The sequence below is a fragment of the Ceratotherium simum genome, chromosome 3, assembly GCF_057802395.1.
Source record: "Ceratotherium simum simum isolate JZ-2026a chromosome 3, ASM5780239v1, whole genome shotgun sequence".
In the NCBI taxonomy this organism is placed as follows: Eukaryota; Metazoa; Chordata; class Mammalia; order Perissodactyla; family Rhinocerotidae; genus Ceratotherium; species Ceratotherium simum.
In genome coordinates, this window is record NC_141902.1 from 39,313,379 (window position 1) to 39,341,362 (window position 27,984).

The window sequence follows — 27,984 nt, forward strand, 5'->3', positions numbered from 1 at the left end:
AGGTAGAAGTTCTGTTGGCCATACATTATGCAGTATTGTTCTAGGGGTCATTACTGGACACCCAGCCAGAAACCTGCTATCTCAACCTTTCCCATGATATTGTAAGCTCCTAATTCCCCCATATTAAGTCATTTACTTTCTGCTTAAAATAGCTAGAGTTGTTTCTGTTATCTACAGTTGAATCTTGGTTGATAACCGTCATTGGTATCAGAAGTAAGTATAAGCAACAGACCCTCAAGGATGGAAATATGAGGTTGGTTAGCTGATCTAGTTGGATTTAAGGCATTGAGGACCTGGTTATCATTAGAGGATGAGATATTAGTGCTATGAGTGAATTGTGTCCACCCCGCTAAAGTCATATGTTGAAGCCCTAACTCCCTGTACCTCAGAATGTGACTGTATTTAGAAATAGGGCCTTTGAAGAGGTAATTAAGTTAAAATGGGGTTGTTAGGGTGGGTTCTAATCCAATATGACTGGTATCCTATAAGAGGAGGAGATTAGGACACAGATAACACAGACAGAAGGATGACCATGTGAGGACGCAGCAAGAAGATAGTCATCTGAAAGCCAATGAGAGAGGCCTCAGAAGAAAACAAACCCGCTGACACTTTGATCTTGGACTTCCAGCCTCCAGAACTGTGAGAAAATAAATTTCTGTTGTTTAAGCCACCCAGTTTGTGGTATTTTGTTATGATAGCCCTAGCAAACTAATACAACTAGTAATAAACCATGGTGTTCCATGGCTAAGTTACTTGAATTTACTACCTGTGGTCAACTGAAATAAAGTGCCTATTGAAATCATGGCTCTGGAGGACCAAGTGGTGGGACCATAGCATAGCATGATTGTCATACGGAATCCAAAACTCTGAGGTCGCCTGGCTGCTTTTAACTTCACTGGAGAACTTAAAGGAAGAAAACAGCAGTCTCAGGGCTTTAAATTCTTAGCTCAAGGGGCCGGCCCAGTGGCACAGTGGTTAAGTGCATGTGCTCCGCTACGGCGTCCTGGGGTTCACCGGTTCGGATCCTGAGCGCGCACCAACGCACTGCTTGTAGAGCCACGCTGTGGCGGCGTCCCATATAAAGTAGAGGAAGATGGGCATGGATGTTAGCTCAGGGCCAATCTTCCTCAGCAAAAAGAGGAGGATTGGCATCAGATGCTAGCTCAGTGCTGATCTTCCTCACAAAAAAATAAAATAAAATAAAATAAATTCTTAGCTCAAGGCATTGTCAGAAACTTAATAGGTTTCTACGACAATCATAAAAGTCTCTCATATCTGTTGTAGCTACAGAGTCCTTGTAGCTGAAAATCAGATACAGAGTTTGATTCTGTGGTTTGCTAAATTAGACCATAAGTTGAATTCACAGCCTCATCAGGTCTATGAATTTAGGTCATTAACTGGGAAAAGGTAGGACCCCTCAAAATTGAATAGCAACATTTGAAAAGATTTGGATAACTCTGAGTACCTAAACCTCAAAATTCCACTGAGCCTCCCATTCCAGCAGAAGCAGCTCCTCCTCCTCTGTCTGATAAAGCTGATCCTACCTTACTTGGACACCGCGTGTTGACCTCACCTAAGATATACCATGCAATGGGATTCCAATGGTCCTTGTGTGTCCCCCCTGCCACCCTTCACTGCCTCCAGACCCACTCTCAGGGTCAGAGCCCAACATGCCTAGGGAGCCAATTACAGTCAAACTCAGGAGGAGAAGCTTGTACACCTAAAGAATTGTAAGATTTTACATAGGCAAAAACTTGGGAAATATGCATGGAAATTATTTCTGACAGATTCCTAGACTGGAAGGAAAGAACATAATTTTGGGATCATGCTGCATTTATTGGCGTGGGTACATGTACCAGAGAATCTAGATTTGATATGCTAGCTTGGACAGCTGGAAGTGGTTTTAGTTCCTTTCTTGGGTTGGTTAACTGTAACCTGTACACAGCTATGGACTCTGCTGAATGAAGCTGAGATACCAGAAATTCCTTGGCACAGTGTAGAAAAAATGATCCAAAGACTTAGGGAGGTAAATATGTTGAAGTGGATATATCGTATGCACCCAGTTCATCTAGCCCCTAATTCTGTTCTCCCAGAGGATCCAGAAGACACTCACTTCATTGAGAAGTACATTGATGAGGGAACACTTGGAAAGCATTGTAGTAAGTGAATGCCTTGTGTGAGCTAGAGATAATGCTGGGAAATGATTACCTTAAAATGGGCTCCCTGATTTCAGGGGAGATGACGAGACTCCAGGTGGCAGAGTGAAAGTAGCAGCATTTAGTTGTTAGAGAGAAGGTGGACATGTTTCCATAACATGCAGCAGAGCCTATGTGGTACTCAAAATGGTTTAACCCTCAGGGCAGTGAACAGTGTATCGAGGGATCCATTAGACTGAAATAGAGCGACTAAAGTCTTACTTGATGGAATAATTGAAAGAACTCTACTTAAGTTTGATGAACAGTGAGACACAACCTCTCAAACAACTTCAGACAGAGTTACTTTCCAGAACCCAAGCATCTTGCTTGAGGAGGGAGGCCTAGAATCCATGGAGAAGGACTTTGTAAGGATATAATAAGAACATAAAACTCTCCTTCCTAACCTTCCCTAACGAGGCCTGTGACCATTTACCAGGGTGACTATGCACCAGAGAAAGAAATATCTAGACCTTTGAGGGATTTTAAGTGCTGCCTCTGAGCTTACATAATTCCTGCGGATCCAAAACATCCTAACAGTCTACCTGCCAAATTGGGGGCTGATGGGAGTCAAGCAATAAATAGATAAAAGTTTGACTTGGTTACATCTCACTGTGGATTCAGTGGATCAGTCACCCAGTCTGTGTTATTTCCTCGGTTTCTGAGTATATGGTTGGAATGAGAAAGAAAAGTGAAGTGTTTATATTCTATGCAGCTAAATGTTACTAGACTGTCCAGACCAAGGTAATAATGGTGATGACAGCTAACATTTATTGAGTGCTTATTATATGTCAGGCACTGTGCCAAGTGCTTTACAGGATCTCATTTAATTCTCTCAAAAAGCTCTTTTTGGGGCCGGCCCCGTGGCTTAGCGGTTGAGTGCGCGCGCTCCGCTGCTGGCGGCCCGGGTTCGGATCCCGGGCGCACACCGACACACCGCTTCTCCGGCCATGCTGAGGCCGAGTCCCACATACAACAACTAGAAGGATGTGCAGCTATGACATACAACTATCTACTAGGCCTTTGGGGGGAAAAATAAATAATAAATAAAATTATAAAAAAAAAAAAAAAAAAAGCTCTTTTTGTTCTTGCTTTTATTATTTCCATTTCACAGATGAGGAAACTGAGGACTAGAAAGATGGATTAACTTGTCCAGTGTTATACGTCTAGTGCATGGTAGAGCTGTATTCAGTCCAGCTCTCTTAACACCACAGCCCATGCTCTCAATTGTGGCTCTCCACTGCCTTATCTATATATGCTATGTCACATGAATATTGATTTACTAAGTCATTAATTTGAATTGAGAATCACGTTGAGCCATGTAAACCTATAGCAATTTATTTTTCTCTTCCTGCTTTGTTTTCTAGGCTGATTTCATGTTCAGGGGATACAGGCAGTCTGGTATTGGCAGATGGCAAAGGAGATCTGAAGTGTCATGTTACGGCAAACCCATTCAAGGTAGACTTGGTGTCTGAAGAGGAGGTTGTGATGAGCATAAACTCCCTGGGCCAGCTGTACTTTGAGCACCTGCAGGGTCCTCTCAAGCAAAGGTATTTTTGCACATTACTTGTCACATAAAGAACTTAAGAAAACCTGCTTGTGAGTACTAGTTGCCTAAATAGATACTATATCACTGTAGAAAATTGATTTGCCTTATTTGCTGCAATATTGTTCTGAGAAATTTCATCTTTTCACCTGTGCAAGTGAATGCAAGCTTGATGACAAGAATGATTCCCAGACTTTTGCAGACCTAAAACTCTTAACACATCCTGTGTTTTTGACTGATAGCATTCTCCACCCTCCACACCCTTCTAAACAAGCACTCTGTTGACTTTATAAATGTTAACATGAACTAATGTGTCTTCAGAATTTCACTTTACCCCCTTACAATAAGAGTTAGCCTAGACTTGAATAGTTTTCTAGGAATTTTCTCGGACCAACCATTTAATCAAAGCTGTTTGTGTGGGGGTCACATGAATTAGGAGGTGGTAGGAGGAGGAGATTCTTCTTCCGTTTTTACCAATATTGTTTTTAAATCCTCTAGTCTGTAATTCTTTCTTTTTTTACCCTAATAATGAACATTTTATATGATCTGCAGAGAGCATTCAACATTCATTATTCCCACATAGTGATTTTTTTCTGGGTTTCAACTTATTTCTATTTTTAAATTTTAATATTAAAAAATCTTATTTTCTTATCACAGAAATAACGTGTTCATTGTAGAAAAAACAGAAAATATTGAAAAGAAGAAAAATTAAAATAACCATAATCCTGCCACCTACTCTGTTAGTACCTAATGAATATTCTTCAATTACTTTTTAATTGAAAAATACTAATAGCATAACAAATACCTGTGTACCCAGTACCCAGGGTATTTATATTTAAAACATTTTTTCTTTTAATAAACTCCCATTATTTTTGTTTTATTTTTGTTTTGTTTTGTTTTAGAGGTGATGTCTGTGTTGGGCCTTTTTATTTTAATTTCTCTTTGGAATAAGCACATGCTACAAAAGAGTATGTGGTGAAAAGTCTCCCTCACCATTTGTCCCTGAGCTCCCCAGTTCCATCCTTGAAAGGAATCAGTGTTTCCCGTTTTCTATGTAACCTTCCAGAGATAATTTATGCCTATACAGTAAGATATATATTCTTTGTTTTTTCCTTTCCTGACACAAATGATACCACCTTTACACATTATTCTGCGCCTTGCTTTTTTTCCTTTACCAGTATGATAGTTCCTAATTTCTTTAAAGCAGCTACATAGTTTGTATTATATGGTTGCACCATGATTCATTTAGTAAATTCCTATTGATGGACTTTAAAGTTGTTTCTAATCTTGTTTTACAACTACTTACATCATGAATAACCTTGTGTATGTGTCATTTTGCATATATGCAAGTATATCTGTAGACTAGAATCATAGAAGTATAATTGCTGATCACATGGTTTGTGCATTTGTAATTTTAATAGATATTGCCAAATTGCCTTCCATAGAGGTTGTGTATTAGTTTATATTTCTACCATTTATGTTTATATTTATGTTAGGAAAATCAGATTATCTACCTGGAAATAAATTAAGTTAGATCCTAACCTCACAACTTCAGCAAAAATGTATTCTACATGAATAAAAATTAACATAAAAAAACATAAAAATAGGAGAAAATAAAAAAACAAAGGCAACATATAGAAAACGGTAACAAATATGGTAGAGATTAATCCAACTGTATCAATAAGCACCTTGAATGTCAATGGTCTAAATATACCAATCAAAAAACAGAGACTATCAGTATGGACCTGCAAACAAGATACACTTATATGTTGTCTGCAAGAAACACATGTTAGATATAAAGACACATATGATTAAAAGTAAAGAGATGGAGAAAGATATATCATGCTCAAACTAATCAAAAGAAAGTGGGAGTATTTATATTAATTTCAGAAAGAGCAGACTTCAGAACAAGGACAGTTATTATTGATAAAGGAGTCAATTCTCTGAGAAGACATAATAATCTTTAATGTGTATGTGCCTAACAACAGAGCATCAAAATAAGTGAGGCAAAACTGATAGAACTGCAAGGAAAAATAAGTGAATCCACTATTATAATTAGAGACCTTAATACCCTTCTATCAGAAATGGACAGGGCCGGCCCCGTGGCTTGGCGGTTAAGTGCGCGCGCTCTGCTGCTGGCAGCCCGGGTTCAGATCCAGGGTGCGCACTGAGGCGCCGCTTCTCCGGCCATGCTGAGGCCGCGTCCCACATACAGCAACTGGAAGGATGTGCAGCTATGACCTACAACTATCTACTGGGGCTTTGGGGGGAAAAATAAATAAATAAAATTATTTAAAAAAAAAAAAAAAAAGAAATGGACAGATCCAACAGAGAGAAAATCAGTAAGGACATAGTTGAATTCAACAGCACTGTCAATCAACTGGATATAATTGACATCTATAGACGTCTTCATCCAACCACAGTAGAATACACATTCTTTTCAAGCTCACATGGAACGTTCACCAATATAGACCATATTTTGGATCATAAAACACACTGTAACAAATTTAAAAGAATAGAAGTCATACAATGCTGATTCTCAGATAATGGAATTAAACTAGAAATCAATAACAGAAAGCTAGAAATTTCCAAAGTACTTGGAGATTAAACAACACACTTCTAAATAACACATAGGTCAAAAAAGAAATCTCAAAAAAAATTAAAAAATATTTTGAGCCAAATGAAAATGAAAATACAGCTTATCAAAATTTTTGGGATACAGTGAAAGCAGTGCTTAGAAGGAAATTTGTAGAATTGAATGCATATATTAAAAAATAAGAAAGATCTAAAATCAATAATCTAAGTTTCCACCTTAGGAAACTAGAAAAAGAAGAACATATTAAATCCAAAGTAAGCAAAAGAAAAAAAATAAAATTAGAGCAGAAATCAATGAAATTGATAACAGGAAATCAAAAGAGAACACCAGCAAAACCAAAAGTTGTTTCTTTAAAAAGATCAATAAAATTGATAAGCCATTAGCAAGGCTAACTAAGAAAAACAAAAGACACAAATTACTAATATCAGAAACAAATGAGAGGACATCACTGCAGATACTGTGGACATTAAAAAGATAATAAAAGACTATTATGAACAACTCTGTGCCCACAAATGTGATAACCTAGATGAAACAGACCAATTGCTTAAAAGATCAAATCTGCCAAAACTCACATGAGAAGAAATAGACAATCTCAGTAGGCCTATATCTATTAAATAATTGAATTAATAATTAATAAACTTCCAAAAAGAAAGCACCAGGCCCCTATGGGTTCACTGGTGAATTTTACCAAACATTTAAGGAAGAAATTATACCAGTTCTCTACAATCTCTTCTAGAAAATAGAAGAGGAGGGAATTCTTCCTAACTCATTCTGTGAGGCCAACATTACCCTAATACCAAAATAAGACAAAGACGTTACAAGAAAAGAAAACTACAGACCAATATCTATCATGAACATAGATGTGAAAATCTTCAACAAAATATTAGCAAATTGAATTCAACAATTTATAATATAAAAAGAATTATATACCATGACCAATTGGGATTTATCCTAGGCATGCAAAGCTGATTTAACATTCAAAAATCAATTAATATAATTTATCACATCAACAAGCTAAAGAAGAAAAATCACATGGTCATATCAATAGACGCAGAAAAAGCATTTGGCAAAATCCAACACCCATTAATGATATAAACTCTCAGCAAACTAGGAATAAAGGAGAGCTTTCTCAACTTGATAAAGAACATCTACCAAAATCCTACAGCTACCATCATACTTAATGATGAGAAACTTGAACCTTTCCTGCTAAGTTCAGGACCAAGGCAAAGATGTCCCCTCTCACCACCACCTTTCAACATCATTCTGGAAGTCCTAGATAGTGCAATAAGACATGAAAAAGAAATAAAAGTTATACAGATTGGGAAGAAAGAAATAAAACTCTCTTTGTTCACTGATGGCATAATTGTCTATGTAGAAAATCCAAAACTGGCACATACACAAAAAATTCCTGGAACCAATAAGCAATTATAACAAAATTTCAGGATACTAAGTTAATATACAAAAGTCAATTGCTTTCCTATATACCAGCAATGAACAAGTGGAATTTAAATTAAAAACACATTACCATTTATATTAGCACCCCCAAAAATGAAATATTTAGGTATAAATCTAACAAAATATGTACAAGATCTATATGAGAAAAGCTACAAAACTCTAATGAAAGCTGTCAAAGAAGAACTAAATAAATGGAGAGAGACTCCATGTTCATGGATATGGAGACTCAATATTGTCAAGATGTCAGTTCTTCCCAACTTGATCTACAGATTAAATGCAATCCCAATCAAAATCTCAGCAAATTATTTTGTCGATATTGACAAACTCATTCTACAGTTTGTGTGGAAAGGCAGAAGACCCAGAATACCAATTCAGTGTTGAAGGAGAACAAAGTTGGAGGACTGACACTACCCTACTTCAAGACTTACTGTAAAGCTACAGTAATCAAGATAGTGTGGTATTAGTGAATGAATAGGTAAATAGATTCATGGAACAAAATAGAGAGCCCAGAAATATACCCATATAAATGCAGTGAACTGATCTTTGACAGAGGAGCAAAGGCAACACAATGGAGCAAAGATATTCTTGTCAACAAATGGTTCTGGAGTGACTGGACATCCACATACAAAACAATGAATCTAGACCCACACATTACACTCTTCACAAAAATTAACTCAAAATGGATCATAGACCTAAATGTAAAATGCAAAACTACAAAACTCCTAGAAGATAACATAGGAGAAAACCTAGATGATCTTGGGTATGGCGATGATTTTTTAAATACAACACCAAAGGCACAATCCATGAAAGAAATAATTGATAAATTGGACTTCATTAAAATTAAAACGATTGCTCTGTGAAAAACAATGTCAAGAAAATGAGAAGACAAGCCATAGACTGGAAGGAAATATTTGCCAAAGACACATCTGATAAAAACTCTTAAAATTCAACAACAAGAAAATGAACACCCAATTTAAAAATGGGCAAAAGACCTGAACAGACACCTCACCAAAGAAGATATACAGATGGCAAGTAAGCATTTGAAAAGATGGTCAACATCATATGTCATTAGGGATTTGCAAATTAAAACAAGATACCACTACACATCTTTTAGAATGGCCAAAATCCAAAACACTGGCAACAAAATGCTGATGAGGATGTGGAACAACAGGAACTCACATTCATTGCTGGTGGGAATGCAAAATGGTACAGCCACTTTGGAAAACAGTTTGACAGTTTCTTACAAAGCTAAACATACTCTTACCATACAATCCAGCAATCATGCTCCTTGGTATTTACCCAAAGAAGTTGAAAACTTACGTGCATACAAAAATCTGCACACGGATGTTTATAGCAGCTTTATTTATAATTGCCAAAACTTAGAAGCAATCAAGATATCTTTCAGTAGGTGAATAGATAAACTGTGGTATATCCAGACAGTGGAATATTATTTTGTGCCTAATAGAAAAGAACTATCAAGCCGTGAAAACACATAAAGGAAACTTAAACTCATATTACTATGTGAAAGAAGCCAATCTAAAAAAGGCTACATACTGTGTGATTCCAACTGTATCAAATTCTGGAAAAGGCAAAACTATGGAAATAGTAAAAAAATTAGTAGTTACCAGGAGTTAATGGGGAGGGAGAGAGGAGTAGGCAGAGCACAGAAGATTTTTAAGGCAGTGAAACTACTCTGAATGATACTACAATGGTGGATACATGACAGTATACATTTGTCAAAACCGACGGAATGTACAACACCAATAGTGAACCCTAATATAAACTAGGGACTTTGAGTGATAATGATGTGTCAATGTAGGTTCATTGAATGTAACAAATGTACCACTCTGATGCAGGATGTTGATAGTGGGGGAGATTGTAAGTGTGTGAGGACAGCAAGTAAATGGGCACTGTCTGTACTTCCTGCTCAGTTTTGCTGTGAACCTAAAACTGCTCTAAAAAATAAAGTTTGTTAATTAAAAAAATTAAAAGTCAACATACCACTTGCCTTAAATTTTAATTAAAAAAATTAAAAGTCAACATACAAGTTGCCTTAAATTTCACCATAAATTTTAATATATATAAGAAATCAAAAATTAATATGCACAATATAGAAAGAGTTTATACAAATCAATAAGAAAAAGAACAAGCAAATAAAAAATGGGTGATATAAACTGCAGCAATCGTATTAATATATGACTATCAAAATTTTTAATATTGAGTGAAAAAATCACAAAAGAATATGTACAATATATCTCTATTTGTATAAAAGTTTTTTTAAAAGGCAAAACCAAATAATATATGTTTGGGGATTCAAACACTTGTGGGAATACTATAAAAAACAGCAAGGGAATGATTTCACACAGGTGGGGGGAGGAGGCAGATGCATTTGAAGAGAGGCACAGAGGAACTACAAGGAACAAGTCATTTCTGTTGCTTATGCTCAGTAGTGGGTTCATAGTTGTTCACTTTAGTATTATTCTGTAAGCTGCACCGACGTTATATACTCTTCTATATGCATGCTGTGTTTTACACTAAAGGAAAAAAAATTTATAATGAGTATGGATAGACAATTCACAGAAGAAGAAATAGAAATACCACTTAATGTATAAACAAGTAATCTACATCATTAGTGATAGAAATTCAAATTGAAATGCATTATCTTTCCTAAAATTTTAGATTGGCAAAGATTTTAAAAATCCATAAAGTCCGGTATTGTTAAGAATGGGGAGAAGTGAGCACTCAAATACAATTGTGGGTGATTGAATAAGTTGTCACGATCATTCTGAAAGACAGTGCATTATGTTGCTCTGTACTAGGGTAGCATTGGGTGAGGGGAGCTGTGTTCTACCTTGCTTGCTTATGTTTTGTTTAAATATTATGAGCGTGTATTACATTTATAATAAAAAACTGATAAAGGTATTTTTAAAGGGTTAACTAGAAAATACAAATATGTCTACATTTTTATAAGAAGTAAAGCTTTTGGATTAATGTTCATCATAAATGTTCAATTTCATAAACTTATTTTTATTTTTATAATGTTATTTTTAATAAGTTAAAAGATATTATTTATGGGGTCTCAAAAGTTGGAAATGAAAATCTTTATCATTGAACAGAATTCTGTCAGTCTTGCCATGAGTGAAACAACTTTATTTATATTAAAACAGAGCTACCAAAGAAAATGAGGAAGATGCATCAGTTGAAACCTCTCAGGTAATCTGGATTGAGCAATTTACCTTTTTTTATCTTTTTCACTGTCATCATCATTGTGCGGAATATAATGGGTCTGTTCTTCCTTTCTTCTACAGAGGGGTATGTGATAAATACTATACTGCATATAAATGGGACCAACTGTCTTTTTTGCTTGCCTATCATCTCATTGTTTCTTTCATTCATTTGTTCATTCATGTATTCATTCATTTGTAAAACAGATAATTTCTGACTGCTTGCTTTGTGCCAGGCATAAAAAATTATGCTAGGCAAGGTGAATCAGCAGTGAATAAAACAAATCCCAACCTGTCGTCATAAAACAGCATCTGTTGGGAAAGGCAAACACTAAGTGATTACAAGCATGAGGAGTGTTACAAAAGGGTGCTGTAGGAGAATACAAGGAACTTGACCAAGATGAGGGTCAGGAAAGACCTTCTGAAGGAAATAATATTAAGGATGTATGAGGATACATTAGCTAGTCAAAAAGTTGGGAAAAGCATATTCCAGATAGAATTGCATACTCAAAGATCTTGAGGTAGGAAGGAGCACATTTAAAGAAATAAAAAATATATATATATTGTCATGGAGCTTATATTCTTATAAGTCATGTTAACTTTCTTGGACTCTACCCTAAAAGCAAAAGAAAACTATGGAAAAGTTTTAAGCAGCAGAGATACATGGTCTGATTTCTGTTTTTAAAAGATTATTTTGGCTGAATTATAGAGAATGGACATTTCAGAAATCTTCTCTTCATCCAAAGCCACATGAATCTTCAAAGGAGCCCTGACAGTAGCTATGGCCACCAGAAATGGTGAAAAATATGTCCAGTGCAATAAGGACAATGTTTCTTCCTCTTAAGAACTGACCCATATTGATGAGTATGAGAGAGAATAATTTTTCCATTTTCAAATAGAGACGACAAGGACAACGGAGACATAGCCTTATCCAATTTTGTGACAATATATCAAATCAGCTTTTAGAGAACCTCTAGTAGATAATTTAGATAGTGGTTTTGAATCACAGACCCTCTTGCAAGAATCTAATGAAAGCTATGAACCATCTCGATAGAAAAAAAATTTTTCATACTGTTTGAGGGAGTTCACAAACTCTAAAGCCCATCCATGGACCCCAGGATAATAATCCCTACATTAAGAATTCAGGTGTTATTAGGAAAAAAAAAAAAAAAAAAAACAGGCTCACTTTACAGAAGCTTTAATTATGAAGAAACAACCTAGAAATGGGCAAAGGGCTCATTTTTTAAAAGAAATATGTATTTTATACATATATATAAGTTTTAAAAAAACTCTTTCATTCTACCAGAGAAAAGAGACTTTTGTAAAGCTGAGAAAGTTTATAGCTCTACATCAAAAGATTATGAACCTGAGCAGTTGCCATCCCACTTGACTTCTCAAGCCAGCTCAGGAACATAGACAGTAGTTTGGCAAATTGCAGCAGGAGAAAAAGTGCCCATCTCAGCCAAAATCTTTGCTTAGGGTCTCTAAAAAAAGACCTAAGTAATTTGATTCTAAATATTTTGCCTCGTGTGTTTACAAGAAAAGAAAAAGTTTAAAAAATCTTACATATGTAAGACGGCATTTTTCAAAGTGCTTTTACATCATTTTGGCTTGTGTAAAGATATTCATGTCAAACGGTGTGCCAGGTCCTCAGAAAATTAAACAGAGAATTACAATATGATCCAGCAATTCCACTTATGGGTATATATCCACAAGTGAAATCAGGAACTCAAACAGATATTTGTACGCCTATGTTCACAGCAGCATTAGTCACAGTGGCCAAAAGGTGGAAGCAGTCCAGCAATCCGAGAGTCCTTGACAGATTAATGCACACACAAAATGTGGTATATATATACAATGGAATATTATCCAACCTTAAAAAGGAAGGAAATTCTGACACATGCTACAAAATGGATGAATCTTGAAGACGTTATACTAAGTGAAATAAGCCAGTCACAAAAGGACAAGTACTGTATGATTCTACTTACGTGAGATATCTAGAGTACTCCAATTCATAGAGACAGGAAGTAGAGTGGTGACTGTCAGGAGCTGGGGGAGGGAGGAATGGGGAGTTATTGTTTATTGGGTAAGGAGGCTCAGTTTGGGAAGATGTAAAAGTTCTGGAGATGGATGGTGATAATGGTTGCACAACAATGTGAATGTACTTAATGCCACTTAAAAATGGTAAATTTTATGTTATGTATATTTTACCACAATAAAAAATATATTTGTGTCAGCTCTAGTTCATAAGGGTAATTATTGGCATTTATATAGAACACAGATCTAATTTGATAATATGCTGACATCACAAACTGGTCTTTTACAAGATGAACTCATTTTCTCAGTCTAACTTTTTAATAATCCAAATAACATGTGCAGTTGTGGTAACCACATTTGTTGCAATCTGTAAACTCAATTTGCTCCTTTTTTTTTTGTGCCAACAGGAAAATCAAGAGGATCTGGGCCTGTGGGAGGAGAAATTCGGAACATTTGTGGATGTCAAAGTTAATGGTAAAATTGAAACTGGTGTAGTGTTAAAACAGATCTTTCCAAAATGGCTAAATGTCTATCTAAAAAGTCCCTTGAGCTTTGGCACCTAAACAAGTGACCTCTGTAAGGTGAACAGAAATCTCAGATTTGGGTCTCCTATTCTTCAATAATGAATTGCAAAGAAAAATAGTGAGTATATGCCTTTTGTGGGGAGTGTAAGAGAAGGATAGGCCTCGTGGAGCTTATGGTCTCATGGAGGGGTCTAGGTCAGCACACTGCTTGCACTATATAGCATATTGGACAGCTGCAAATTCCACATTCTCTTTTTTTTTTATATGTGAGGAAGATCAGCCCTGAGCTAACATCCATGCCAATCCTCCTCTTTTTGCTAAGGAAGACTGGCCCTGGGCTAACATCCGTACCTATCTTCCTCCACTTTATATGGGACGCCGCCACAGCATGGCCTGACAAGCAGTGCATTGGTGCGCACCCGGGATCCGAACCCGGGCCGCCAGCAGCGGAGTGCGCACTTAACTGCTACGCCACGGGGCCGGCCCCTCCACATTCTGTTTTTATGAGAATCAAGTGATGAGAAACCAAGTTGTAGAGCTCATTAGCTCCAACATTCCAAAGCAGTGGTTCTCAACCTTTTCCAGGCCTCCCCATCATTCACACGAGCATCACATGCCCATCTGTGACATTTCTCACTGGGCTTGGTGATAGTGGTGGGGTTGGGGGGAGCCGGGGCAGAGTTTGTCTCTTTAGGAGATACCTTTCAGACACTTGGGGCTTATGTAGTTGGAAAAAATACTCACTTTTCTCCTCCTCCCTACCTTGTAGAATAACAGACTCTCCCTAACTCCTTGAGAATCCCTGTTGTAGCATCTGTATCTATAGCCTAGTATAATGATCAGGACCCAACAACATGCTCAAAATTTATAAGTACACTGGCCCTCTGGCTCTCCTTTCTGTAACATCATAATCTTTTTTATCTTCTCTGTAGCACCTCTTCCCATAAACTTCTCCAAATAAGGACCATTTGATGTGAAACACTTTTAACCTGAGTGAATTTAAGTCCATGTTATCTCTCCTAGTTACTTTCATTTTTCCCATATCTCTAAAATAATTGTTAAAGGACTTTGTCTTTGCTTAAAGGAAATTTTTATATCTACAATCACAGGAAAGGGGTATTTTGAGGAGCCAGGAAAGGTCCTCCTGGTGCCCTGGACATTATAGTCCCTGTACACAGTAAGAATAAATGATCAGGCAGAAGACACCCAGTCTTCCATCTAGCAAGGATTAAAATTGCGCAATATCCTTTGTTTCCTAAAGCAAATAAGTATGCAATGTATTTTAGGAAAATTTAGGTTAGAAAAACTATCTAAAACTTTGTAGCCATATTTTACAGATAGAAAAGAGATTTACTATAAATGAGGACACAGAGAGCTTCAGCACACAGCTAAGGAAACATAATTAATGAGTGACCAGAACTTTGCCTTGTGCACTTTTGTATCCCCACAACACCTGAATATAATGTCTTACAGAGAGTCAGCACCCCTGATTACTGACTGATCAGAGCAAGCTCGGGTCTCTCGATCCCTAGTCTAGTCATCTTGCTACACTCATAGTTAACTCAATTTCTTTAATTGATTGTCCCCCTGAGAAGCAAAACTTAGTCAGTATCCTGGTCCCTACAGGTCCTGCCTCCATTGGTTTGGATTTCTCCTTGCATGGATTTGAGCATCTCTACGGGATCCCACAGCATGCAGAATCACACCAACTTAAAAATACTGGGTAAAGTGAAAACAAGAATTCTTACAGGGGGCTCTGGTTTCTGGACTGGAAATTTTGAAAGGAAAATATGTGATATGTCTGAGCCAGTCATGTGCCTGGCCTTTTCCTCCTTGATATTGCTTGTAGATCTTTAAGAATCTTCCTTAAATGATTGTGTAGAACAGTTCAATTTTTATTTTATTTTTTGGTAAAAATTAATTATAAAAACTGTAATGCTGAACCTAAAAATATAGACGAAGTAAAAATGTAGAGCTGCTGTGGTTGAAGTAAGGGGGAGATCTTCATCACACTTCCTCCCTGTGTTTTGCTTTCACCTCTCAAGGCCTTTCTGTGGAACCCTGGGAAAATACACTGAAACTCACTGACCTAGAAAAAGGCTTTTACCGAAAAAGGACAGTGAGCCAGAGAATGGAAAAGTGCAGCATCTCACATCACCTTTGATTCCCTCAGGAAGGTCTTTTCAAACTAACTCTATTGACAAATAAATGCCAGAGGCATCATACTAAGAGGAAGCAAAACCGAAGAGAAGCAGAGTCTGATCATGTTTGCCAGGTTCTGATGCTGTTTATGTGACCGGTAGGCATAGTGACAAGTGAATCAGAAACCATGATGCTCTCACACCAACTTGAGCTCTATGCCCCCTACCTACCCCAGTTCAGTTCCTGATTTTTCCCTACTCAGCCCTGTGAAAGCATGTTAGCACACCATTTATGATTTTGTTTTAGCGGCAGAGACATACTCACAATATTTATCAGTGATACTTATTTTGTGCTTGCCATTGTGGAGGATTCACAGGAAACAGCCCTCACCTCACAAGAGATATTCAGAAAAGATATGTAAGATATGAGATCATGCATGCCAATTGTTGCATGAGGGGATGCCAAAGGAATTAATGGAGGAGGATCATATTCACCCAGGTTGGGTGAGGAAATGTTTAGGGAAGTGGTAAGAGTTGAGCCTTGAAAGATGCATAGGACCCAAGTGTTTGCAGGGTTGGGTGGAGCTATACTATTCATTAATAATATATTTGTGATGGTAATTGATTACAATCCTTCTTTATGTGTTTCAGTGATGGAGATGCTTACCGTCTTTATAACCTGGATGTCTATGGATATAAAATACATGACAAAATGGGCATTTATGGTTCAGTGCCATATCTCCTTGCACACAAACTGGGCAGGACTCTAGGCATTTTTTGGCTGAATGCCTCAGAAACACTAGTGGAGATCAGTACAGAGCCTGCAGTAAAGGTGAGCTATGGATCATGGTGCATATCAAACTTACAGATGAAACAAAACCAGTGAAGTGTAGTCTTGGCTCTGGGCTTTGTAGTGGCAGTTCTCTGCCACCAGTCTAATCACTAAAAGTTAGTAGTATGTACTAAAGGAACAGACCGACACTCCCACGTGGATGGGTGTTATAGGTTAGAGGAGAATTTTTCAGACCTTTATTCCATTCCTTTTCCAGTACACACTGACCCAGATGGGCCCAGTTGCTGCTAAACAAAAGGTCAGATCTCAAACTGATGTGCACTGGATGTCAGAGAGTGGAATCATTGATGTTTTTCTGCTGACAGGACCTACACCTTCTGATGTCTTCAAGCAGTATGCGCACCTTACAGGTACTTGCACGTGGAACTGCTAGTTTCTTTTCGATTATATTTCCTCTTTCCTATGTATCATCACTGTAAGTTAATATTTGTTATACATTATATAGAATTTATAAACAACTTACCTAAGCTTTTTAAGAAGCAAGCATTTCTCCTCCCACCCTCATCTCATTCAGCTTGGCAAAACATTGCACTGGGGCTAGAACTGTCCATTCTCTAATCCCTGATACTCACTATCTGCCTTTCTTGGAGTCTTTAACCCCTGGGTTTTCTCTCCCTTTATCTCAGATGACCAGTATGCCAACCTGAACTTTTCTGTGTTCTCTTCTCCATTTTAAAATATACCATTGGCTTTAGCATTAAAGCATTTTTGTGTGTGTGTGTGTGTGAGGAAGATCAGCCCTGAGCTAACATCCCTGCCAATCCTCCTCTTTTTGCTGAGGAAGACCGGCCCTGAGCTAACCTCTATTGCCAATCCTCCTCCTTTTTCTCCCCAAGGCCCCAGTAGATAGTTGTATGTCATAGTTGCACATCCTTCTAGTTGCTGTATGTGGGACATTGCCTCAGCATGGCCGAAGAAGCGGTGCGTCGGTGCGCGCCCGGGATCCAAACCCGGGCCGCCAGTAGCAGAGCGTGTTCACTTAACTGCTAAGCCACGGGGCTGGCCCCCAAAGCATTTTTATCTTTAAAAGATATAAAAGGTCATTTCAATTGATACATAAAAAGCATTTGACAAAATCCAACACTATTTCATGATAAAAACACTCAGAAGACTAGGAATAGAAGGAAACTTCCTCAATGCAATAAAAGGCATTTATGAAAAATCCACAGCTAACATCACACTCAATGTTGAAAGACTTCAAGCTTTCCCTAAGATTAGAAACAAGACAAGGCTGCTCGCTTTCACCACTGCAATTGAACATTGTACTAGAAGTTCCAGCCAGAGCAGTTAGGCAAGAAAAAGAAATGCATCCAAATTGGAAAGGAAGAAGTAAAATTATCTCTATTTGCAGATGACGTGATGTTAGAAAATCCCAAAGAATTCACAAAAAAACTGCTAGAGCTAATAAATAAATTCACCAAAGCTGCAGGGTACATGATCAACACACAAAATGAGTTGTGTTTCTGTACACAAGCAATGAACAATCTAAAAAAGAAATCGAGAAGACATTCCATTTACAATAACATCCAAAAAAATAAAATGCCTAGGAATAAATTTGACCAAGGAGGTGAAAAACTTGTACACTGAAAACTACAAAACATTCCTGAAAGAAATTAAAGAAGGCCTAAATAAATGGAAAGATATCCCATGTTCATGGATTGGAAGACTTAGTATTGTTAAGATGGCAATACTACCAAAAGCAATATACAGATTCACTGCAGTTCCTACCAAAATTCCAATGCCCATTTTTGAAGAAATGGAAAAGCTGATCTTGAAATTCATTTGGAATTGCAAGGGCCCTGACTAGCCAAATAATCCTGAAGAAAAAGAAAACAAAGTTGGAGGACTCATACTTCCCAATTTCAAAACTTACTTTAAAGTTAAAATAATCCAAACAGTGTGGTACTGGCATAAGGATAGACATATAGACCAGTACAATAGAATTGGGAGTCTAGAAATAAACCCATATATCTCTGGCCAATAGCTTTTCTACAAAAGTTCAGGACCATTCAATGGGGAAAGAATAGTCTCCTAAACACATGATACTGGGACAATTGGATATCCACATGCAAAAGAATGAAGTCGGAACCGTGCCTATACAAAAAATTAACTCAAAATGGATCAACGATATAAATATAAGAGCTAAAGCCATAAAACTCTTAGAAGAAAATGGGTAAATCTTCATGACCTTGGATTTGGCGACAGATTCTTAGATATGACACCAAAATCATGACCAACAAAAGAAAAATTAAAATTCATTAAAATTAAAACTTTGTGCATCAAAGGACATTATTAAAAAAGTGAAAAGGCAACTCACAGAATGGGAGAAAATATTTGCAAATCATATATTTTTAAGGGTCTAGGGCCAGCCCCGTGGCTTAGCGGTTAAGTGCGCACGCTCTGCTGCTGGCGGCCTGGGTTCAGATCCTGGGCACGCACCGACGCACCGCTTCTCCGGCCGTGCTGAGGCCGCGTCCCACATACAGCAACTAGAAGGATGTGCAGCTGTGACATACAACAATCTACTGGGGCTTTGGGGGGAAAAAATAAATAAATAAAATCTTTAAGGGTCTAGTATCTAGAATATATAAAGAACTCTTACAACTCAACAACAAAAAGACAAACAACTCAATTCTAAAATGGGCAAAGCACTTGAATAGACATTTGTCCAAAAAAGGTATACAAATGGATTAACAAGCACCTGAAAAGATGCTTGACATCGTTAGTCATTAGGAAAATGAAAATTAATACCACAATAAGATACCACTTCATACCCACTACAATGGCTAACTGAAAAAAATGGAAAATAATGAGTGTTGGTGAGGATGTGGAGAAATTGGAACCTCATACATTGCTGGTGGGAACATAAAATAGTTCACCTATTATGGAAAGAGTTTGGCTGTTCCTCAAAAAGCTAAACATAGAATTACCATATGACCCAGTGTGATGGTTAATTTTGTGTGTCAACTTGACTAGGTCATGGTACCCAGATATATTTGGTTAAATGCTAGTTTAGATGTCACTGTGAAGGTATTTTTTTAGAAAAGATTAACAGTTAAATCAGCAGACTTTTTTTTTAATTTTTTGTTTATTGCAGTAACATTGGTTTATAACATTGTATAAGTTTCAGGTGTACATCATTATACTTCTATTTCTGCATAGATTACATCACGTTCACCACCCAAATACTAACTACAACCCATCACCACACACTTGTGCCGAATTATCCCTTTCGCCCTCCTCCCTCCCCCCTTCCCCTCTGGTAACCACCAATCTAATCTCTATCTCTGTGTGTTTGTTATTGTTGTTATTATCTACTACTTAATGAGGGAAATCATACGATATTTGACCTTCTCCCTCTGACTTATTTCACTTTGCATAATACCCTCAATGTCCATCCATGTTGTCACAAATGGCTGGATTTCATCGTTTCTTATGGCTGAGTAGTATTCCATTGTGTATATATACCACATCTTCTTTATCCATTCGTCCCTTGATGGGCACTTAGGTTGCTTCCAAGTCTTGGCTATTGTGAATAACGCTGCAATGAACACAGGGGTGCATGTATCTTTATGCACTGGTGTTTTCAAGTTCTTTGGATAAATACCCAGCAGTGGAATAGCTGGATCATATGGTAGTTCTATCCTTAATTTTTTGAGGAATCTCTGTTTTCCACAGTGGCTGCACCAGTTTGCACTCCCACCAGCAGTGTGTGAGAGTTCCCTTCTCTCCACATCGTCTCCAACACGTGTTGTTTCCTGTCTTGTTAATTATAGCCATTCTGACGGGCATGAAGTGATATCTCATTGTAGTTTTGATTTGCATTTCCCTGATAGTTAATGATTTTGAACATCTTTTCATGTGTCTGTTGGCCATCTGTATTTTATATTTTCTTTGGAGAAATGTCTGTTCAGGTCTTTTGCCCATTTTTTAATTGGGTTGTTAGTTTTTTTGTTGTTGAGATGCATGAGTTCTTTATATATTTTGGAGATTAAACCCTTATCTGATGTATGGTTTGCAAATATCTTTTCCCAATTGTTAGGTTGTCTTTTCGTTTTGTTGATGGTTTCCTTTGCTGTGCAGAAGCTTTTTAGTTTAATGTAGTCCCATTTGTTTATTTTTTCTATTTTTTCTCTTGCCCGGTCATACCTGGTGCTTGAAAAGATGTTGCTAAGACCGATGTCGAAGAGGGTACTGCCTATGTTTTCTTCTAGAAGTTTCATAGTTTGAGGTCTTACATTCAAGTCTTTAATCCATTTTGAGTTAATTTTTGTGTATGGTGTAAGGTAAGGGTCTACTTTCATTTTTTTGCATGTGGCTATCCAGTTTTCCCAACACCATTTGTTGAAGAGACTTTCTTTTCTCCATTGTATATTGTTGGCTCCTTTGTCGAAGATTAGCTGTCCATAGATGTGTGGGTTTATTTCTGGGCTTTTGATTCTATTCCATTGATCTGTGTGTCTGTTTTTGTGCCAGTATCATGCTGTTTTGATTACTATAGCTTTGTAGTATATTTTGAAATCAGGGAGTGTGATACCTCCAGGTTTGTTCTTTTTTCTCAGGATTCCTTTAGCTATTCGGGGTCTTTTGTTGTTCCATATAAATTTTAGGATTCTTTATTCTATTTCTGTGAAAAATATTGTTGGAACTTTGATAGGGATTGCATTGAATCTATAGATTGCTCGTTAAAAGAACGTGTATTCTTCGGTTTTTGGATGGAATGCTCTGTATATATCTGCTAGGTCCATCTGTTCTAGTGTGTCATTTAAGGCCAATGTTTCCTTATTGATCTTCTGTTTGGATGATCTATCCATTGGTGTAAGTGGAGTGTTAAAATCCCCTAGTATTATTGTGTTGCTGTCTATTTCTCTTTTTATGTCTGTTAATAATTGCTTTATATATTTAGGTGCACCTACATTGGGTGCGTAGATATTTACAAGTGTTATATCCTCTTGTTGGATTGTTCCCTTGATCATTATGTAATGCCCTTCTTTGTCTCTTTTTACAGTTTTTGTTTTAAAGTCTATTTTGTCTGATATGAGTATTGCTACCCCAGCTTTATTTTCATTGCCATTTGCATGGAGTATCTTTTTCCATCCCTTCACTTTCAGTTTGTGAGTGTCTTTAGGTCTGAAGTGTGTCTCTTGTATGCAGCATATATATGGGTCTTGTTTTATCCAGTCAGCCACCCTATGCCTTTTAATTGGAGCATTTAGTCCATTGACCTTTAAAGTAGTTATTGATAAGTATGTACTTACTGCCATTTTTTAACTTTTTTTTTCTCAGTGTTTTAGTAGTCCTTCTCTGTTCCTTTCTCCTTCTATACAGAATTGATGATCTCTTTAGTTTGACCTCTGTCTGAAAGCTCTACTCTTTAACTCCCCTCCTCCCTCCTTTTATGTTTTTGATATCATATCTAACCTCTTTTTTGTGCATTTGTATCCATTACCCTCTTATCATGGGAATAGATAATTTTTCCTGTTTGCGGTCTTCTTTTTTCCCCTTAAATCAGTCCCTTTAACACTCCTTGTAGCACTGGTTTCTTGTTGACAAACTCCTTTAATTTTTGTTTGTCTGGGAAATTTTTGATCTCTCCTTCCATTTTGAATGATAACCTTGCTGGGCAGAGTATTCTTGGCTGTAAGTTTTGCTTTTAGCACTTTAAATATATCGTGCCACTCTCTTCTAGCCTGTGAGGTTTCCGCTGAGAAGTCAGCTGATAGCCTTATGGGGTTTCCTTTATATGTAACTTGTCTTTCTCTTGTGGCTTTTAGGATTCTCTCTTTATCTTTAATTCTGGACATTTTGATTATGATGTGTCTTGGTGTGGGCCTCCTTGGGTTTATCTTGTTTGGGGCTCTCTGTGCTTCCTGTACCTGGATGTCTGTTTCCTTCCTTAGGTTAGGGAAGTTTTCATCTATTATTTCTTGAAATAGATTCTCTGCCCCTTTGTCTCGCTCTTCTCCTTCTGGGACACCTATAACATGGATGTTAGTGCGCTTGATGTTGTCCCAGAGGTCCCTTAAACTGTCCTCACTCTTTTTAATTCTTTTCTCTTTTACCTGTTCACCTTGGGTAATTTCTTCTAGACTTTTGTCCAGCTCGCAGATCCGTTCTTCTGTATCCTCTACTCTGCTTTTGAGTCCCTCTAGTGAATTTTTCATTTCCAGTATTGTATTCTTCATTTCTGATTGGTTTTTTTTTATATATTCTATTTCTGTGTTGACATTCTCACTGAGTTCATCTATTCTCCTCCCCAGATCAGTGAGCATCCTTAACACTCTTTGTTTGAACTCTCTGTCAGGTAGGTTGCTCATTTCTGTTTCACTTAGTTCCTTTTCTGGGGTTTTGTCCTGTTCTTTTACTTGGAATGTATTCCTTTGCCTCCTCATTTTGCCTCTTTCCCTGTGCTTGTGTCTACATATTAGGTAGGTCAGTTACGTCTCCTGCTCTTGGATAGGTGACCTTATATAAGTGATGCCTTAGGAGGTCTGCAGTGTGCTTCCCTCAGTTCTCAATGTTCCAGGGGTGACCCCTATGTGGGCTACGTGTGCCCTTCTGTTGTGGCCTGTTTGCTCTCTCTGTAGGCGCCCAGGGAGGCCGAGTTATGCTCCTGGCCAGCTGTTGTAATGCTCAGCTGCTGTAGTTGTTGTGGGCCCTTCAGTCTCTTTATCAGGTGTGGGGAGCCCCAGCACAGTTGGCTGCAAGTTCTAATACCACATTTGTGGTGCAATATTTCTTTTAATTGAGTAGGCCCCCAGCGTGGGAGGTTGTTAGGCTCAGGGGCTAACAATTGCTATAAGCCTCCAGCCTTTAGGTCTCTTGTCAGCTCTCTGAGGATTGCAGCTGGGTGGGGCTGGCCTCAGGCACGGGAGCACCCAATTGTTTCAGGCTTTGGAAGGTGGGGCAAACCCCCTATGTGGGTCTTTGAGAAGCACAAGTCTTCTGCAACTGACAAGCCCTGCCACCCACAGGTCCACACACACAGTCAACACAGTCCTGCCCCGTGTGCGCGCCCCAACCTCCTCAAGTGGACCCAGTCTCTCCACAGTGGGAGCCCCACACACTCCACCACCACTCCACACTCTCCACCCACTCCTTGTGCACGCCCTGCCCCACTGAAGTTGGCTCAGTTGCCAGGCTGCAGAGAATCCAGTCACCAATCTGTGCAGGCCCACAAGTTGCCTGAGGGCTTGTTGTTGGGTGGGGCCAGTCTCTAGGGTGGGCTGCCTGCCCTGGCTGAGCTGGATTAAATCAGTGCTCTAGTGGATGAGGCAGCCCTGGGCTAGCAGGCCCCAGGGAGAACTCCAATGGCATCTGTGTCAGCACATCCACACCAGGCCACAGCAATGGCCGCCGCCAATGTCCCAGTCCCTGGAGAGGTCTCACCTCTCACTGCAATGCACTCAGAGCCTATCAGGTGAGTCTCTTTTCACCAAAGCACTGTGCATCTTTCTTTCTGGTGATTTTCGGTTGCTTTCTGAAATTGGTGAGTTTGCACGTGGGCCCTTTAAGAGCCGGTTTTAATTTCTTTGTGAACCAGCTTTTCTGTGGGTACTCCCCAATGTTTTAGTAGCAGGCAAAGTCAGATATTATGCCACTCATCTCGATTGTGCTGGGTCCACAAAGTGCCTATAGTGGGGGTGCTCCCGGGCTCAGGGCCCCGCTCCTCCAGGGAGGCTGCGTACCTTTGGGCTGCTCCCTGGCGGCTGTGAAGCTGGCGGCTTGTGAAGGCAGCGTTTTTTTCTCTCCAGAAGGGAGTTTCTGCCTCTTCCCCCTCAATTAGGATCGTCCTTTGTTGCAGGAGTTCCTCTTATCCAGCTTTCAGTTCTGTCTCAGGGGTAATTTTTCCACGAGGAGTTGTAAATTGGCTGTGTCCGCAGGAGGAGGTGAGTTTAGAGTCTGCTTACACCGCCATCTTCAGGATAGCTCCCAGCCGACTTTGAGTAAAGGTGATTATTCTCCATAATGGGAGTGGGCTTCATCCAATCAATCGAAAGCCTTAAGAGAAAAGGACTGATTTTCTAAAGTAAAAGGAACCTGTCTCGAGACTGCCTTCATACTCAAGCTGCAACTTCACCTCTTCCCTGGGTCTCCAGCCTGCTGGCCTGCCCTGCAAAATTCAGAGTTGCCAGCCCCCACAATCAGATGAACCAGTTACTTAAAATCAATCAGTCATTCTCTCTGTGTATATATGTATAAATCTGTACATATATACACACACCCTGTTGGTTCTCTTTCTCTGCAGAATCCTGACTAATACACCCAGCACTCCCCCTCCTAGATATATACTCAAAGGAATTGAAAGCAAGGACTCAGACAGATACTTGTATGCCAATGATCATTGCAGCGTTATTCGCTATAGCCAAAAGGTGGAAACAACCCAAGTGCCCATCAAAGATGAATGGATAAACAAAACGTGGTATATACATAAAATGAAATATTATTCAGCCATAACAAGGAATAACGTTCTGATACATGCTACAACATGGATGAACCTTGAAAACATTATGCAAAATGAAATAAGCCAGGCACAAAAGAACAAATATTATATGATTCCACTTATATGAAGTGCCTACAATAGGCAAATTCATACAGACAGAAAATAGATTAGCAGTTACCAGGGACTGTAGGGTGGGATGGGTAATGGAAAGTTATCGCTTAATCGTTACAGAGTTTCTGTTTGGGGTGTTATAAAAGTTTTGGAAATAGCTAGTGGTGATGCTTGTACTACATTGTGAATGAAATTAATGCCACTGAATTGTACACTTAAAAATGGTTAAAATGGCAAATTTTATGTTATATGTATTTTACCACAGTTCTTAAAAATTGGTAATGTAACATGCCAAAAGAACATTGAAATTGTATGTTTTAAGTGGGTGAATTGTATGGTATGTGAATTACATCTCAACAAAGGTGTTAAAAGGAAAAGTAATGTAGCATCACTTCTGCTGCATTCTACTGTTAAAAGTCCCTGAGACCAGCCCATGTTCAAGGGAAGAGGAATTTGATTCTAGTTTTGAGGAGAGGAGCAACAAAGAATTTGTGGATAAGGGAAGACACCCTTATAGGAATAAGTACTATCAAGGCCCACCTACAGGCCCTTTCAGTGTTGTTGTTAGGGAGAATAAGCCTGGTTTATAGGAAAGTGCTTCAGAAACACTGGATCTGCCACCATGTTCAAAAAAATCCCATTTATAAGTTTATAGACTGTTGACTCCTGATGAACATTTAGCTCAGTAATATCCCTTTTCCCTTTCCCTCCCAGTATTGTTATATAATAATTTTTGGTTAAATGAATATTTAGTGTTTACATTTTTCAAATGCTCAAGGTGTCAGATACTTTATCCATTCCATGTTTGTCCCTGGAGACTTCCCTCCCAAATCTCTCCATCCTGCTGCCATCTGGACTGATGCTCTCTAGGCTTTCTGCACAGCTGTCATCCTAGGTGTTCCACTTACTGTCATCCTAGGACTTAAGTTTGCTGTTTTGTGGTATTAGATCCCTCCTTTCTTAGGTCCCATGTTTTTCTTTTTTGTGGTTTATTACCTTGTTGTTTTTGTTTGTTGTTTGTTTGAAGCATCTTCTGATAGTCTCCTACAAAAATGTGCATTAGAGGTACACTTTTTGCATCTTTGCAGGTATGAAAACATCTTTTTTTCTACCTTCGTCCTTGATTGATAACTTGGCTATCTAGATTGAAAATTATTTCTCTCAGAATTGGAAGGCATTTCTCTATCTTCTATCTTCTTGCTGCAAAAGCACTCAGAATTCTGTTCCTTTGTATATGATCTATCTTTTCTTTCTTAAATATCTTCTCTTTATCTCTAGTATTCTGAAATTTCTGAAATTCTGAAATTTTACAATAAAATGCCTTGATATAGACCTTTTCTTATAATCATTGTGCTGGGTATTACATGTAGACTCTTTCAGTCTTGAGAATTTTGTCCCTTAGTTCTGGAAAACAGTCTTTTGTTATTCCTTTGATAATTTCTTCCCCTCCTTTTTCTCTTTCTACTCTACAGATTTTATAATCTCCCTTCCCTTGTCTATTTTCAGAGCAATTTTCTCAATTTTATCTTCCAGACCTTCCATTAATGCTATCATATTTCTAATTTCTACAAACCCTTCCTTATCCTCTGATTGTTCCTTGTTTCTAATATCTTATACTTGTTTTATGCTATCCTACTCTTATTTTATGGGCACAATATGTTTTTTTATCTACCTGGAGATACTAATGATAATGTTTTGATATTTTCTTTGGTTCCTTGTATTGTCCCTGTTTTCTCAGAGATCCTTTTATTCTGTTTCTTTATGTGGGTCCCTCTCTCTAATTTTGGAGGCTTTACTCAAATGTTGGGTGATCCTTGGCTATTCGTGCATACTTAAGAATAAGGTTTGGCCTGAAAGCCCTGTGTGCTTGGATGAGTCTTCCACTCTAGTATTGGGGGTGGAAGCAGGGGAATTCTCCTGTCTGCTGGTGTTCCAGGAGAAGGATGAGCTCTTCTCATCAGTATCCCCCTCACAAGCACTCTGGTGAGAGCTTCCCTGGCTTTGCTCACCAGTTACCATCCCTCCCTTGCCTGCCACCTTCCCAAATTTTGTTGAAATTTCTCTTCTCATTCTCCTTGTTCTTGTGGCTTTATTCTTTTTTCTTTTCTTTACTCTGATATTAGTGAGACTTTAGGAAGGGAAGGAGATAAATGCAAGTGGTTGACAAGAAGTCTTCCATGTTATCAGTAAATGTTTTGACGACAATTTCCTGACAGTTCTTCCTGCTTTCAGTCTCTTTCCCTTCAAGTCAATCTCAACACTGCTCTTTGAATAATTTTTCTAAAACATAGGTCTGCTAACGTTACATCTTGCCAAACTGTTGATGACTTCCCATAACAGAAGATTTAGAATTCCTAGCCTGAACTACAGGGCTCTTTACAAACTGACCCTCTTCAGTTGCATCTTTTACTGGTCTCTTTCACAATGTAACCCCCCTGGAATATTTATTTTTCCCTAAGCTTATCATGTACTTCTCTGCCTCTGTGTCTTTTCTATTCCCTCTGCCTGAATGCTCTATCCATTCTCCCTGCCTGGTATATTTCTACTTATTCTTCAAGGTCCAAACCAAGTGTTACCACCAAGTGGAGCCTTTCAGGACTCCACACTTAACTGCAGGCAGAATTTATTAGCCCATCTGTATTCCCACAGCACTAGGCTGATAACTGTACCATAGCAGTTATACCTCAGAGCAGACAGTTTATTTACATGCCTGCCTCATCAGCCAAATTGTCACTTTCTTGAGGGCAGGGACTATGCTTTCTTCTCCTGTATTCTAAATACCAAGCTCAGTGCTTAGCCCCTGCAGACATTCAGGAAATTTTTATCAAATGTATAATTATCATAGTGGTGGTAGTTGGCTCA

General features: G+C 38.3%; 1 protein-coding gene across 5 annotated transcripts in view; it reads left to right on the top strand.

The window, feature by feature from the left end:
• The window catches only part of GANC (glucosidase alpha, neutral C), an 80,166-nt gene that overhangs the window by 15,244 nt on the left and 36,938 nt on the right, over positions 1 to 27,984 (top strand). For all 5 annotated transcript variants that reach the window (XM_004421461.3, XM_087425761.1, XM_087425765.1 and 2 more), the window contains exons 5-10: positions 3,560 to 3,742; positions 10,957 to 11,002; positions 13,458 to 13,524; positions 15,201 to 15,297; positions 16,367 to 16,547; positions 16,765 to 16,918. In XM_004421461.3, coding sequence (XP_004421518.1) covers positions 3,560 to 3,742; positions 10,957 to 11,002; positions 13,458 to 13,524; positions 15,201 to 15,297; positions 16,367 to 16,547; positions 16,765 to 16,918 — 728 coding nt within the window. The remainder of the gene's footprint in view (positions 1 to 3,559; positions 3,743 to 10,956; positions 11,003 to 13,457; positions 13,525 to 15,200; positions 15,298 to 16,366; positions 16,548 to 16,764; positions 16,919 to 27,984) is intronic.